Source organism: Neodiprion lecontei, chromosome 3 (assembly GCF_021901455.1).
Source record: "Neodiprion lecontei isolate iyNeoLeco1 chromosome 3, iyNeoLeco1.1, whole genome shotgun sequence".
NCBI classification, from domain to species: domain Eukaryota; kingdom Metazoa; phylum Arthropoda; class Insecta; order Hymenoptera; family Diprionidae; genus Neodiprion; species Neodiprion lecontei.
Genome location: NC_060262.1, coordinates 24689409 through 24705750, shown reverse-complemented (window position 1 = coordinate 24705750; position 16342 = coordinate 24689409). Strand labels below are relative to the sequence as shown.

At 38.3% G+C, this 16342-nt stretch overlaps 2 protein-coding genes and 2 long non-coding RNA genes across 5 annotated transcripts; 2 read left to right on the top strand and 2 right to left on the bottom strand.

Moving 5' to 3' along the window:
• Positions 1-763: 763 nt before the first annotated feature.
• LOC124293499 lies at positions 764-1879 on the bottom strand. Its single transcript, XR_006903353.1, has 3 exons — positions 1819-1879; positions 1102-1210; positions 764-979 (listed from the first exon to the last, which is right to left on the bottom strand). It is a non-coding gene; the product is annotated as an uncharacterized LOC124293499 (long non-coding RNA).
• A 310-nt stretch (positions 1880-2189) lies between these two features.
• On the bottom strand, positions 2190-3444 carry LOC124293500. Its single transcript, XR_006903354.1, has 3 exons — positions 3274-3444; positions 2567-3087; positions 2190-2326 (listed from the first exon to the last, which is right to left on the bottom strand). It is a non-coding gene; the product is annotated as an uncharacterized LOC124293500 (long non-coding RNA).
• A 1233-nt stretch (positions 3445-4677) lies between these two features.
• Positions 4678-8065, top strand: LOC107221603 (zinc finger protein 3 homolog). Of its 2 annotated transcripts, none has more exons than XM_015660649.2 (2): positions 4678-4895; positions 5274-8065. In XM_015660649.2, the coding sequence occupies exons 1-2, from the start codon at positions 4737-4739 to the stop codon at positions 7095-7097; spliced, it is 1983 nt and encodes a 660-aa protein (XP_015516135.2). In that variant the 5' UTR covers positions 4678-4736; the 3' UTR covers positions 7098-8065. The 2 variants fall into 2 exon arrangements, with proteins under 2 accessions (XP_015516135.2, XP_046590321.1); XM_046734365.1 differs by having other exon boundaries at positions 4756-5041.
• Positions 8066-9115: 1050 nt separating this feature from the next.
• LOC124293457 lies at positions 9116-9898 on the top strand. The gene has a single exon (XM_046734324.1). It carries the CDS (start codon positions 9116-9118, stop codon positions 9896-9898), a length of 783 nt encoding a protein of 260 aa, XP_046590280.1.
• Positions 9899-16342: the final 6444 nt, after the last annotated feature.

Genomic DNA, 16342 nt, shown 5'->3' with positions numbered 1-16342 from the left:
TACACATGCATAAGTATATATATACATATATACACATACATGTACATAAATAATTGCCAAGAAATTAGAAACACTCGCAACTTGTCGCAAATAGAGTAAAACGTAAGGTTAATAATATACAAATTACACAAGCGCACCATAAAAGATGGCAAGGGTAATCCTAGTGCAGTGATTGTATGAACTGAAGAAATATACATTTACATATATATAATATAAATTAATAGTCTGGAAAAGAGTATTTAGAGAGCTTATCTAATTCCGATCTTGTCACAATAGATCATTAACATAATCAATATACGGTTGAAGCTGTATTAGCTACAGTCACTATTGGAGATAATATTTTTTATCCATTTTTATGGTTATTTAATTTCTTGTACAACAATTTTTGAAATTTCACCGCAAAATGCCCAACGAGTTCTCGTAGTGCAAATACGAGTCCAATCACCTCACAGATGGCATTACATTGATTTTTGCCTGCTCGCGTCGAGTTATGAATACAGAGAAATCTCAATGAGAGCTCATTTCTACAAGATTTACTGTAGTGCTGTATTCGTAGCTGTACCTGTTATTCTATATCATAAACTGTTCTATATTTTCAACATACAGCACAACAATGGCTGAAAGCACAATGGCAAGAAGAGAGGAGCAATTTGCATCTTAATAAATCTTTTCTTCTTTATACGTAGCACAGCGATGTCACGTCGGAGGATATGTACTAATGGATCACTGGGTGGGGCACAGAACTGAAACATAATTGTGTTGAAAATCTTTAACATCTCTTACAGAAAGTTGGTACGTTGCCAGACCTTATATACCAACAATGAATATTCATGGAGGCTATATTCATAAATACTTACAAAAGTAAGCTAATATTAATAATAATAATACTCAGCTATTAAAGTTTCGCTGAGCGCTCCGACCAAGGATTCCATTTCACCGAGAAGCTCTGTTAATTGGCCAGTTGACAGCTGACGCAGTTCTGAAATCAATTGTCAACATGAAATTCCAACTTCAATCAAGACCGTGCAAACATAGATGTTTTGATACAAATGAAGACAAGGTGATATTAGTATACAAGTTAAGAATTCTTGATCTTATTACTTTCTTCGTAGAATGGTGATCCTAGAAACCCTTTACTTCTTTCCAAAGTTTCATCCACATCCAGTAGAGATCCTTCGGAGTCAGCAGACCGTTCCATTGACGGACTTTCCTGCAATGCGGAATATTAAAAATTAGTTATATCTTGCAATTACAACGTTAAAGAAAAATGATTAAGATATAAGCGCCAGTTAAGAAAGTTCCTGACTAAAATTACTCTGAGTAAATAATATGATTTAAAAAGAGCAGAAAGAGGCGGCAGGGTGTGGTAGGAGGTGGACGGAGATGGTTGGCGGTGTTTGGTGGGGGCAGGAGGGGGTAGGAAGTGTTTGGCGGTGGTTGGAAGTGAGCGGCGGTGGTCGGGGAAGTCGAGAACGACGAGGACAACGAGGCGGCAGAGGAAGAAGAGGACGGGGACGAGGTGGACGAAGAGGACGAAGGTGGTCGGAGGTGGGAGGAGGTGGTTGACTACTTCTGATACTAATTCTTCTCCTGATCCTACACCTACTCTTGATCCTTCTCCTATTTGTACTTTTACTGCTACTCCTACTCCTACTCCTGATCCCACTTCTCATCCTACTCCTACTCCTACTACCACTCCTGATCCTATTCCTGATCCTACTCCTACTCCTCCTTCTGATCCTACTCCTATTCCCACTCCTGATCCTACTCCCGATCCTGATCCTACTTCATCAAATATTATAAAAATGTTGAACTCACCGAGCACAAATCCTTGTCTTCCTTGTCCACCTTGTTCTCCTAGTCTTCCTCGTCCTCCTCCTCGTCCACCTCCGACCACCGCCTACCACCTCCAACAACCACCGATAACCACCTCAGGTTATTCCTGGAATAGTGATAAATATTTTCAGTATAAGAACACGTCAAAAATATTGTGTAAGGATGAGTATAATAGATCAATTAATCAATAATATAATACATTTTATTATCGCATTTATAGCAACTGAATTTGTGCTTGCGCGAGAAGTGAATCGAAATAATTTATTGTAAACGCGACAAGTTTGAAAAATTTCAGATGAAATATAATTACAATTGCCATTAAATATTGTAAAAATGATAAACTCACCGAGCACAAATCCTCGTCCTCCTGGTTCACCTTGTTCTCCTCATCTTCCTCGTCCTCCTCCACGTCCACCTCCGACCACCTCCAACCACCGCCAACCACCGCCAACCACCTCCCATAACCACCGACAATCACCTCGGTTTATACCTTGAATGGTAATAAATATTTTCAGTATAAGAACACATCAAAAATATTATGTAAGGATGAGTATAGTTAATTAATTAATTAATAATATAATACATTTTATCAGCGAATTGATAGCTATTCAATTTGGACTTGCGCGAAAAATGAATTGAAATAATTCATTGAAAATATGAAAGGTTTAACAAATTTTATATAAAATGTAATTACAATTGCCATTAAATATTATAAAAATGTTTTACTCACCGTGCAGAAATCGTCGTTCTCCAAGTCCACCTTGATCTCCTCGTTTTCCTCGTTCTTCTCCTCCTTATCCACCTCTTGTCCCTGAAGTCGAGTGTCACCTGGTAGCGGACCTGGAGCGCAGCAACACAGAGCATTTGTCCTAGAAGTCGAGTTTCGCCAGGTAGCGGACCTGGAGCGCCAAAGCTACGGAGCGCTGTTCCTAGAAGTCGAGTTTCACCCGGCAGCGGACCTGGAGCGCAGGAACCACGGAGCATTTGTCCTAGAAGTCGAGTTTCGCCAGGTAGCGGACCTGGAGCGCCGAAACTACGGAGCGCTCGTCCTGGAACTCCAGGTGCACGAGGAAGCGGACCTGGAGCGCCGAAACTACGGAGCGCTCGTCCTGGAACTCCAGGTGCACGAGGAAGCGGACCCGGAGCGCAGGATCCAGGAGGTAGAGAACCCGGCACTCAAAATCTGTGGAGCGCGATTTTCATACGTCCGCTCTATTGCGCGGTTGTTTCTAGACTGAGGAATTCGGCTAGCTGATCAGTATAGATCGATGACGTCAAGAGAAAAAAAAATTTTGGGTGACGTCACTTTCTGAACATCCGAACATCCAAACTGTGGTTTCGAACATTAATACAATACATGATGTATGATGTACGATGTATGATATGAGAAGACGTATAATGATTTTAGTTTTCACATCACAGACAAGACATACGCACGTTATTTTTCTAGCTGATTTAAGCGGCTAGGCCGTTCGATTGTCAGCCTTTGACTCAAGATATATTCTTCAGTTAACGGGTCAGCTAATAACGCTGCCGTTCTACGACAGTTGGATGATAAAAATTTTTGCTCGTACCTTTCAAATGTGTGTTAAAATACACTTGATGTTTAAAGAAGCTTCGTTCTTTCTCTCCTTGTAAAAAAAAAAATCGCCGACAATCATCTATTTAGGTCTTTAAATCAGGACACTGCGTTAAATACTGTGTTATATACGGAGCATCCATTTCATCTTTACCACAATTAGCGCTTTCGTGATGTATTACAATTACTCTGAATTTTTTTCCATCCGAACACTTTTCGAAAACAATTCTGCTTCCCCACCCAACGTAGATACTTTACCTGCGACTAGCTAAAACAGCGTTCCGATTCTATGCCTACGAAAATTCAAGACCGAGCGAGCTAGTGAAAAGTTGTTGGAATAATTATGAATATTAATGTTATGGAATTCATCGAGCGCGTGTCGAATAGAATCCCATTCCGAAATGAATAATTCTTCCATTTTCATAATATAGCCGTATTATTGTAGATAAATATTGTCTGAATCATAATACGCAGGTCTTGTTGACTTTATTGTGTCATCATGTGAAAGTATACTTTCATAATATGACAGCCTGATTCTAACTTATTTTTCACCCGTGAAAGCCGTGATAAGCGCCATCTAGACCAATCAGAAGGCGGCTTTAAATTGAACATTTTATTTCCATGAGTGACAAATAAGTCAGAATCAGGGGACTGTGGCCAATCATATTCGTTGAATTCTTTGTCGCTATATCCCTGTATATACCAATAAGATGGGATCCCCCGAGTGAGAGGCCGCTGATTTTGAAACGATGTTTGTTAGCTGTGTTTCATCATTAACGGTCCGTTTTACACGTGCGTTTTTCTCAGTTTTGAATCCAGTCCTTGTAACTAACCGGTATTTCTGTGCTAATGATAATACGTATAACGGTCGAACAACAACGAAAGTAAATGACACCCTTATTGAGTCCTTGATCGGATTTCGTTGGGCTGTTCATGGGTTTAGAATGAAACAATTTGTCACGCTGGTTCGTACAAGTTACCGTTCGCTGAGACTAAAATCTCCGGTTCTTGAAGTTGCCAGCATTTCAAAGAGTAACCAAATCGCAAAAAGTACGCAAATCGCAATGCCAATATGCTCAACTGAAACACCGACAATTTGTCCTTTTCTATCTCATGCTGTAGACGAAGACAAAAACCTAGAGTTACCGACGAAACCATCTACTCGATGTATCCTTTTACCGGACTGCCAAACTACTGAAAGTACCGACTAGCACTTCGCTCACTTCGCACTCTGAACTGGTATGTAAAATTATCCAATGGTGGCTTCCGTAGTTCAGCATAGAGTATGTAGAACGTAGATATATTTAGTTTTCCGCATATTATGGCGACGAGGAGAGAAGAGTTCACGCAAGAATTCAGTGAAATATGCAGGCTTTGCTTAAAGCAGGAGGATGTTATGGAATCAATTTTTCAAACGATTGATGGGGAAGATACAGAATTTTCACTCGCTCAAAGAATATCTACCATTGCACGGGTGCAGGTGGGTGTGGCCACGTTCACTTCATCGAGCAAACGCATCTTATCGCGACTATCGTGAGCTGCACGCGTCCCGCGGGATGCGCTTGTACCGAAAACGAGAGACACTCGAAATCATTTTTATTCGATCGGATTCACGTACAAGCATATGTAAATATTAGTACCATTAATGAATCTGTACTTAACACAAGTCAGGATTATTACCAAAATATTAGTCCACATTATACTAATTCTAGCAATGTATGAAACTTGCCGTACTTTTTGGAGGTTATCTCATCTAAAATGCAACCTCTGATGAGCCTCAGTGTTCATAGAACAATGTGATTACATTTTTACAGCTGAGCCAACTTATGCACGAGTAAGAAATTGATATATTTCTCAGGTTCACGAAGATGATGGATTACCCATGCTCATTTGTTGCACGTGTCGTCATCAGGTCGAGAAGTCGTACAGCTTTCGCCTGCTCGTCGAAATCTCTGATCGCACACTACGCAACTGTTTGGAAAGTCCTCAGGTTGAGACATCGGAACAGATGATAAAGCAAGAATTGTCTGATCCGAATGTAGACTCTGCAGATGAGGAAAATGTCGGTCTGGAGCATTTTTTCTTAGACACCAATTTAACTGAATCTGATATAGATCCAACAGCAATTAATGTTATTCTAGTACAGTCTGAAGATGGCACTAGAGTGTTAAATATATGCAGTATCAATGATTCTGAAGATACTGACAACTTGGAAGAGACGACATCTGTTAAAAACGAGTATTTAATAAGCTCGGAACAAGTCCCAAGTCCCAAGTCCCAAGTCTTGGAACAGGATAAAGGTAGATTGGAGCCAAATGATTTAGAAGATAATCAACGTATACTGAGCCCTAAAGAAATTTATCTTCAAGATTTAGAACCTCAGCTGCAATCAGTTCACCCTTGCAATAAATGTGACAAATTTTTTTCAACTGATAAAGATTTGGATACTCATTTCACAATTGAACATGTTGAGGATAGCGAATATCTCAACACATCGAGTATTGAAATCAGATGCGAATTGTGTTTTGAGGCATTTGAGTCATTGGAGGATTTGAAAAATCACATTACTGAACATTTCGCCAACGGCAGAAGACTTAATAGTGTTAAATCAGAGACATATATACCTAGTGCAGGGGAAGAAGTGAGTGACGAAATTGAAACAATTATTGACAATGATCCTGACTATGTATTGGGAGTACCAAAGAGCGAGGAAGCAGAAGCAAGAACACAGAATCATTATGAAAACGAGATTACAGGATCCACTGCCGAAGATGGATTGATTCAAATCAGTATTGATAACATTAGTGAACATGGTTCTCAAACAAATAGTCACAAGGATGGTGATTCATTAGATGTAGAATTAGAGTTAGACTTAGATAATAATACTGAATATCAGTCTGACATTTTTTATTGCGTTGGAGAGTATTTGCCTGACCTTGTAAAGGTACGATCTACCGGTAATTTTCCCTGTACACAATGTGATAAAACGTTTACGCAAAAGCATGAACAAACTTTACATCTAAGGAGACATCTCAGTGTTAAACCTTTTAAGTGTACTTCGTGTGATGAAACTTTCATAACAAATGCTTTGAGAAAAGAACACGAACGAGGTCACACTGGAGAAAAAGGTTTTGTATGTGTCATTTGTGGTAAAAGCTTTGTTAAGAAGTCTGAATTAAAATATCACGAAGGCGTTCATACTGATACTCCGTCAACTTGTAATATTTGCAACAAAGAATTTACCAATGTCCAATCTCTAAAGATGCATACTAAACGACATATTTTAGGTAGTAGGTACGTCTGTGAGACATGTGGCAAAAGTTATTATACTAATTCCGAACTTGCCAGGCATGTACAGATGCATTCAGGCAAACGTGAATATCCTTGCCATCTCTGCGAAACTTCGTTTCTTTCACGTCCAGAATTGAATAGACACCTGCGATATCATATCGGAGAAAAAACATTTCGATGCAAAATTTGCTTCAAATCTTATTTCGAATCAGGTCATTTGAAAATACACGAAAGGGTGCATACGGGCGAAAAGCCTTACATCTGTACTGTTTGTAATAAGGCTTTTGTAACCAAACCGAAATTAGTAAGGCACCAGAAAATTCACGCGAAAGAACAAATTACGAAATCTGATATGGATTATCAACAACAAATAATGACTGAAGGTACATGATTGAAAATAATCTCAGTATGAATTTTGCATGTACAAGCATATAATATTTTCTCACTTGCCATTCAATCAAAAGTATGAAATTCAATTTAAATCTAAGAAGATTGAGTTAGTATAATCAAGGTGGCCATACTTCGGAAAAACCTAGAAAATCTAGAAAAGTGGTGGAATTTTGAGAAGGACATGGAATATAAATTGTAATTAGAGAAAAATAAAAATACTAGTTTTTCTAATTAATGAAAATTGAAATCATCCACTGATTCCGCTGTAGGATATGAGGATAATGAATCATCCAAAAATGTAACGTTTAAAGAGTTCTTCCACAAAAATTTTGCAAAATGATGGATAATATGTAACTTTTGTAGTAATTTTTCACATTTTTATGAAGCACTGTTAGTTAAATTTCAAGTTACAGGTGTTAGAGTTTGATTGTGACGTCATGATTCAAATTATAAAATTGCAAATAATTTTGAGAATAAATCTGAATACACTTCGCAATTAAATTTGTATATTCACATATGATAAAAGGTACGATTGTTGACGCACTATGAATAATTCACATTGGTACTAATACATTTCTAAACATGATTTCACACATAGGTTTGCCTGTCTCAATCCCTTCGTCTTGTCAATAACTATAGGGATGTGAACAACTGAACTTTTTACCCCATTCCTAGAAAAAATCTGGAGAAGTAGTCCATCTTAATTAAAGAACTGATTGCGAGTAGAAACTATTGGAAAACCTGGAACAAGACAGAGATATTTTTTCTTGGTATTCGTGGCCACCCTCCCAATTGTGAAAGTATGTGTGTCATGTATTTATAATTTAATCTCAGTATGTCACTAATTATTAAACCGTGAGTCGAATATCATGCAAGTTTCCAAAGTTGTTGTATAAGCGGCATTAATTGCTTAATACTCATTGTAAGTTTCATCTGCTGGGAGTGAGAATTAAATTTGAAAAATCGAGATTTTTTTTTCGCATTGTATTTTTGGATAAAGCTGAAACTAGTAACGTTATTAAATTTCCATGTTTCTAAAAAATCGTTATTTTACAGTTTTACGCATGTCTGAAAAGTAGTAAACCACAATAAAGCCAAGCATCCTCATATTTTGAAAACACGACCACTTCAGTCACTACATAATATTGCAAAATAATGATTTTTCTCACAATATTTAGTTACGTTAACGTTATTAACATCAGTCTCATTAATTGAGTATCAATTTATTAACCATGCGGGTTGATTTTTACCAATAAAATGTATCCCTAAATCGCTATCCTCTTGAATGAGTCGATGTCATAAATATACTTAACGTTTTGAGTTTTGTGTATCGTCGTAGATCGAACAAAGCACTCTATGAATTCCATTTTGATTCTTGTGTAATTGATTTGATTCTGAAGAAACATGCGATTTAATCATATGGTCGGAAGATGCCTCCAACCAAAGAGTGAATTATAAAACCACGAAGTAGTGTTACTTCGTGTGTAAAATATTTCAAATGCTGCATTCATATTTTCACGAAGAACCGCCGCTCATTTTAAGGTGTGGGATAACCAAAACTTCAGTATTTATAGTGATGAAAATGATAATTTAGCGTCGAAAGTTGTATTTTGTAAGACCACATACTTGAGTTACCAACTTGATAGTAGAATTCTTAGGTAGAATATCTCTCTTGAGCTTGTGGCTGTGCAGTGTATGTAAGTTGTCAATTGTCAATACTGGTTGATAGCTGGTAAACCATGGATAAACCGGCGGCGTCGTTAAGAATGTCAGGTGCGTGTACGGCCAGTAAGAGATACTATCAATTGTGCATGTTACTAGATGTACACACGTACGAAATAAATACATCTTCAATAAAATATCAAAGATTAAAGCTGAATAACCTTTTAAACAATACATGGCGCAGTCGAATAATAAATAAAATGATGGTGAAAAGTGAAGAATAAGAAATATTCTGGAGTTATAGTTTTATAACCTATATAAAAAAAAAAAAAAATCGTACGATACACGATAGACAAGATGGACTGTTTGAAGCCCCCCAAGTGTATGAATGTAGGAGCAAATCTTAGTGAAAATTGGCGCAAATTTAAACAAAGCTGTGACATTTATATGAAAGTGTCAGGAAAAACAAGTATCGAATCGGAAATGAAAGTCGCGATATTTTTAAATTTAATTGGTGAAGATGCGGTTGAGCTGTTCAACACGTTCAATTTAAGTGACGCTGACAAAACGAATGAACACAAAGTGATTGAACATTTCGAAGCTTACTGCGTTCCCAAGAAAAATGTTGTATTTGAGAGATTTGTGTTTTATAAAAGAGATCAACAAGACGGCGAAACTTTCGAGCAATACTTAACAGATATTAAAAAATTGTCCAAAAACTGTCAATTCCAAAATTTCACGAATCAGATGATCAGAGATCGCATAGTACTAGGGATAAGTGATTTGATATTACAAAACAGATTGCTCCAAATTGATGATTTAGACATGGAAAAAGCAGTCGATTATTGCAAAGCCGCCGAAGCATCAAAAACTAAGGCAAAAAATTTGCAAGTCAAGTCCGTTCAAGGTATGAAACCGTGTAAGAACAAAGGGGACAAAAAGAGCAAAACATCCGAGGGAGGTAAGAAAACTGGGCAGTTCAACTATGGAAGGTGGGCGCGAAGACATGGGCCTCGCCAGGGTCCTGCTTTCAGAAAGAAATATACGAGCTGTGGGATGTTCAACCACTTTTCAGTTTCCTGTCGCTTACTGAATGTCAGAGAAACACAGGAGTCTGAAGATATTGACATTGAGACGTAGAATGACGACTTGAAATTACTTCGATTTAAAATATACTGATGCATACTTGGGAGAAGACATTGAATTATAGCGACTGATATAATAAAGAAATAACCGAAAGCATTATATTAATAAACATGGTATTTGTGATAGTCTTACAAAGAGATGGATTAATAATTTTCCATTTGAATCGCGTAAAAAATTCATGTCACTTATGTTCGTCTATGTCTACCATAGTACAGTAACTTGAACAAATGCAGTCAGTGCAACTTTACAGCGTTTCCTTAATTTTATTTCTCGACTACAAAGCACGTTCTCTCGGTCTAAGTATTGCCGGCGTTAATTTCCTGCAGTAGAAATGCATATAAAAATGAAATATTTTCTTGACTCAGTCCTTGGCCATTCTTTACACCGGCTTTGGTACATACGTAGCTATATAAACTATATACTAAGGTTCGCAGGGAGTGCCAAGTAAGCAGAGGTAAGTATAACTCGGTTGGGTTCGTTGGATGGCTTCAAGGAGGTCGAGGTGAACGAGGAAAGGGGTTGGGGAGAAAGACTGCAATTAGTCAACGGAAAGTGGGAGCGGAATTTCATCTTGCTGGGATTCACGTAAATACTATAATTTATCTTTTTCCCGCTGGAGGCTGTCGCTCTACGTAGCACAGATAACCATTGGCGAGAATGCTGCAACAGGGAAAAGCACTGCAGCTGACTTTTCTTCGGGTCTTTGGTGAAAAGCAAATTATCGCATCTTTACCTTTAGCAACTTATATCCACCAGGATTTGTACACTTGCCTAAAATAAGACTAGCTGCTGAACATAAAACCAAAATGAGAAATTACGCGGGGTTCAGCTTTCGACTCTCACAATGAATCTGTTTCTATGCGAGTCTGTAATTCAAACTGTAACGATATTTTAAATTCAAAGTGCCCGCGAGGCTTTGCTTGACACAATCATCTCGATCCAGGCGTCAGGCGGGAGAAACGGCTGAACATTTTGAAGAGTCTACGGGAAGACGCCTAACCAACTGGTTTATAATTTCCAATAGCGATTATTCATTCATTGCAAACGGGAATTAAAGCAAAATTCACACATCGACTTCGCCAGTTAATATCCATACGAATTTGAACCTTATTTCGGAATCGCCACGAAGAAAAGTTAAAAAGATAGTGGATTCCAAAGCTTATAAAAAGACTCGCATATCACACGGACGATTACACGACGGAGCTGCTGCCACATATTTAAATAAAGGGATAAGTGATTTTTAATATATTTATGGATGATCAACTTTTTACCTCATCACTATAGACAATTTTATAATCCCAGTGTGAATTTTGGCGTATTTTATCTTAATTTATTTGTGAATGTTTGGAATGAATGTGTGATTTTAATTATTGTGACGATGGACGGTATTTAACGAGGTATTACATGTTATTTATATTTCATTTATATTTCATTTATATTTAATTTTTCCCAGTTATAATCAATGTCATATTTATTATCGTTCTCGTCATTTTCTTTTTCGAAGCCTGTCCATCGATTTCACGTCTTTTCTTTTATTTTGACAAAAGATTCAAATTCTTCGCCGTCCCCTTATTTATACATCCTATTGATACATGTTTTTGACCTCCCACATCAATCATAATAGGCAAAAACACAATAAATAAAAACAATTATTTACAAAACGTATGTACTTATTTGAGATGCATCGATTGATTGGATTTCGATTTTTCGGAAATCCAGTAGGTCAAGCTGGTGACATCCTACCGCCTTTTTAGTGGATAAGTACCACGTGAGAGGATTTTCCAGACCTGAAAATTGTTGGATTAAAAACACAGAGCGAACATTCGATACCTACCCTCTACTCAAGCACAGCCAGAAGTCCGTCGGGTTTATTTTTTACTTCTGTTCTTCTGGGTGTTAAGAAGCTTCAGCTGAACGTCAATAAGCCTTGAATTTTGGAACGTACAAGTTTTACACTTACGTCCGAATCGCGAAATTCTTCAAGGGCGTTACATATAAGTGGCTATTCTAATAGTATTACACAATTATAAGCACAGCTCCCGAAATGAGATGGAAGTTAAGATGCATTCCTTAGACTTCTGTAAAATTACTTCCCTGCCATCTTACAGGAGTCAACGGTCTCGTAATTAATATTTCAATACTCGCTGCTCAGAGCGAGTCAACTGTTCAAACGCTGGGATTTGTCATCTGTTTAATCGTTCATTCAATATCGTTTTCACCCCAACTCAATTGGGTTAAAGACATACTTACCCACACTTGTCGGATGTCTAATTAACAGAGAGAACCTGCCTTATTGTTGGAATAAGACCGTCTGCGCCCTCCAATCAAAGGGGGGAATTCAAGCATGTTGTATGTATCTAAGACCCTCGCGAGTTTTGATGGATACATTCTAAATTACATTGGTTAATGTATATAATATATACATACAGGGTTATTTATTCGTTGCTGAATACCAGCCATATACCAGTGTAGAATTGAAAAATATACCGGCAACGAATAAATGACTCTATATACATTTAATGTAATCTGTAGGAAACCAGTATGCAAATGGTTTTGAAAAAACGGTGATTTTTAAGTATTTTAATTTGAAACCTTTTCGAGTCTGTATAATAGATACTCATTACATAATTACAGTAATACAAAGTTGCATTGAATTCCGTTATCCGTCATTAGCTCATAAAAGTACCAATGCATTGGCTGAGTAAAAATAAGCACACCCTATTGAAATTGTTCATGTGTCAAATCATATAAAGTTTTAAAAAAATCTGACATGCAATTTATTATACGATTTATTTTGTAAATTCGATAAAATATGTAAGAAATTACGCAATAAAGTACAAATGCACAAACAGTGAACTATGTGAATTTTGGTCTAGTATATCTGATGATTCGTGTTTTTGTAATTTATTATGTGATTTCTTACACATTTTATCGAATTTACAAGATAAATAATGTAATGCCTTACACGCTGAATTATTCAGACATTTTATGATCTAAAACTGAAGGTTTTCAGTAGGGCGTGTTTCTACAACAACATAAAATTGCTACAGTTCGTATTTTTCGTAAACGATTCTCCCCGGGTCCTATGTTTCTAGAGCGGCTTATCTTACGATATTTATAAATTTCACCAGAAACGAATATCATTACAACGATTTCGTTGCTAACGTTCGATGATCCGTTAAAACCGTGGTGGGGGTTTCATGTTTAGATTACCCGTGCTCGTACACTGTAAATAGTGTATACGTAACAACAGGCGACGATATCGCACCGAGTTATCGGCCAGGCGTTCGATATTACGGCTGAAGACGGTTTATACGAAGTCACCGAAAGAGATTCGCTATCTTAAGCCATTATAGAGCCAGCCCCGCTGTCTGGTAAATATTTCAATTTTTGAGGTTATAACCGAGCTCCGAAACGACCGATCTAATTTAATTAGAAAATATTAAAATTCAAATTAGCTGCAGGATTAGATCAAGAATACTTGGCTTGCTAATTTTAACTATACGTCGTATACTGCCAAAGTGGTCTTGAATCAGACAGTTTTCAAATTAAATTTTCATACGGAAGACTGGCGTCCTTTTCTTTTTATTATCCAAGCAAGCTAGGACATGGCAAAGTACCTATAAAATGTACTAAATCATGTTTTAATGGAAAAAAAACCGCCGAAGATCGTTTGTCCTGCAAATCTCTCTGCGATGTGATGGAATCTTAATTTCAACGATATTCCACAGGTTTTTCTAGAGTCAATAATGGGGATCTTTCGAAACGAAAACCGGAACCAGGCTCTCATCTTTTTTCCCCACCGATCGTGGGTAGTCTCGACAAAAACATCACCCAAGCATATGAACTTGCAAGTGATACGGTACCCACAAACGGCACGCTGAGACTGACATGTGCATTTGTACGCAGAGTACACGAGTTAGAAAGGGTGGGGATGTTCGGCAGCGCAGCGCGACAAAATATTCGATTGCTCGGCGTTCCTCCGAGTCCCGGGGGATTCCCATTGGTACCAGTTTCTGTATTCGAGCTTGAGACGGTTGCCAGTCGCCAACGACACTAGCGAATATTTCCGTCCAACTAAAGGTTAATTTTATATCCGGTAAATGTTTGAGGTCCACGTGAAATCCGTCCATTGATATTTTTCGTTCCGTCCGGCTGCAGCGTACGGGTTCGGAAAGGTCATGACCCAATTGGTCGGCGGCTGTGGGGTTAGGGACGGTCAATTTGGCCGCCAGAAGAGTTCGATCACGTGGTCAGCCGCCAGCGGCCCTACTACTGCACTAATAGCTGGCCATAGTGCACGGAATAATGGCTCTTCGGGTGCCAGCTGTACTGTACGCCTCGCGACCGTCGCGTCTGTCCGAACGGCGTTTTCAAATTTCGAACGTTTCATCCGCGAATCGAGTTCGCCGGCGGGTTCGTTAGGCTGCACAGATGGGACGAACAATAGAGTTTGGCACACTTGCTGAAGGTCCGCGTTCGAGTTTTCACTCGAATAATTTCACTAACAAATTGCTCTGTAGAGCACTCTTTTCACTGTTTTATACTCGAAGAGAACCCTCGTGAAAACGTGAGGTAGAATTACCGCACCGGTAAACCGATATGTACATAGTGTCACGCACTGGTTTGAAATGTGATCGAAGCGCCCTGCAGCGTGATCGTGGAAACACGCTAGAAGAAATCAAATTATCACGTCGAAGTCTCTGATTGGACTTTGTGTAATTCTCACGTTTAAATTCGTAATATTGGAAATCAATTTCGTCATATTGAATTCGCAATCATAGTACATCGTTACACGTTATCCTCATGAATAAACCGATTTTATCTGTTTCGAATAAGACGAAAAAAAACCACCAAATACTCTTCAATATTTTTTACAAAATACAATGAATATATCGCGATAACAAAAATTTAGTCACTGTCTTGATTATTACATCGATTTACGGTCTACTATTATGGATACGAAATATTAGATAAAATCGGTGGCTAAAATAGGTATGCCTGCAACTATACGGAAATAATTTGATAAAAGCAGCTGATTATCAAGAGAGATTTGAAAGTTTGGTTTGCATATGCAACGGTGTCAATTGATTAACGAGTATGAATGATGTCAAGAGAAAACTCCGAAAGATGAATATATATTTATACTCTTCGTCTTATAGTGAGAAAATCAGATCTACACAATAGAATAGCAGCCAATAATTTTTCAAGTCGTGCAAAGATACAGACGCGTTCTATCCAGAAGCTCTAAATAACAAATATAAATTGCGGCCGACCACTGGCGAAATAAAGCATTTTTCGTAGAGAATAGGTCTAATTTATCGCTCGCACCCCCACAGTGCTTAAGGCTGTGATAGAATATAATATTTTTTTCTCGCTCCTCTCAGACACATAAGGCATAGCCTCGATTACGAGTTTTAATGTTATCATTCGTTACACCTTTTTATATCAAGGCTATTTACACCAACCCGAACCATAAGTGGAAATCGCCAATACTTATTTTCGGGCGTGTGCGTAGCTCGAGAATAATCTGTGGTCCAATGGCTGGCGACTAATAATGCGGGTCTGATTTATGGTCGGCAGCTAAAAAGTGACGGGCGAGCATTTAATAGATGGTCACGCGTCGCGTAATTTGCTTTCCAATTTGCCATGAGCGTTTTTATCGGAAACGCAGTACAAATTGAGGCTCGTGTATTGCGCCGCGGTGCAACAGAGCATGAATAACCGCGAGGCTAGGGCTGGTGAAAGACCAAACAGCATTGCCGTTTGTGAAACGAGAGACATGCGAGGGGTTGCCGGGAAAAACAAGCGACTGTCACGAAAGGGGATTAAGAGGGGTAGGTAGCCCATGTACCAGCCGAGTCTTCATCCGCCACTGCAAACCCTCCGCCCCGGGACTTCCCTGACTTTGCAAATAGATCGCTGTGACGTTCGCAGTTAGACTCGTCCTAGTAAAAACAATTTCAACTTTACCGGGGATTGTGGTCAGCTATTGGTGTTTTCTCCGCGAACACTCCACGGAGATTTTCTATTGGTAGACGTCTAGCCGTTAATTACAATAAACTTTAACATACGGATGAAGTTCAACAGAAACAGCTGCAAGTGAATGCGCTTGATCTGTTTTTTTGCAACTTCTCCATGGGGCGAAATCAAACTGTGAAACTCGGTAAGCTGAGTGATCAACTGCGCATCTGAAAAACAATTCAACTCTATTGGTCGGCGCGATAGTACCGTTTTAACGTTTTTAGTTCCAAGAAAATAAAGTTTTATGATAACAGTTGACAAATAAAAAAAAAAAGAAAATAGAAAAGTTCACCAAGCCTTCTCGAATCACAAAGCTCAGTTTAACAGCTGAAGCTTGAGTTGGTCAGCCTGCATGAATATCCGGTAAAGTTGGTGCGTTCACTGATTGTTCCGTTATGATTGTGCATGATTGAG

Excerpts from the sequence above, each read along its gene's own strand:
- LOC124293457 (XM_046734324.1), top strand. The coding sequence starts at position 9,116 with ATGGACTGTTTGAAGCCCCCCAAGTGTATGAATGTAGGAGCAAATCTT.
- LOC107221603 (XM_015660649.2), top strand. The coding sequence starts at position 4,737 with ATGGCGACGAGGAGAGAAGAGTTCACGCAAGAATTCAGTGAAATATGC. Across the intron at positions 4,896-5,273 it reads CTACCATTGCACGGGTGCAG|GTTCACGAAGATGATGGATT; the intron begins GTGGGTGTGGCC and ends TATATTTCTCAG.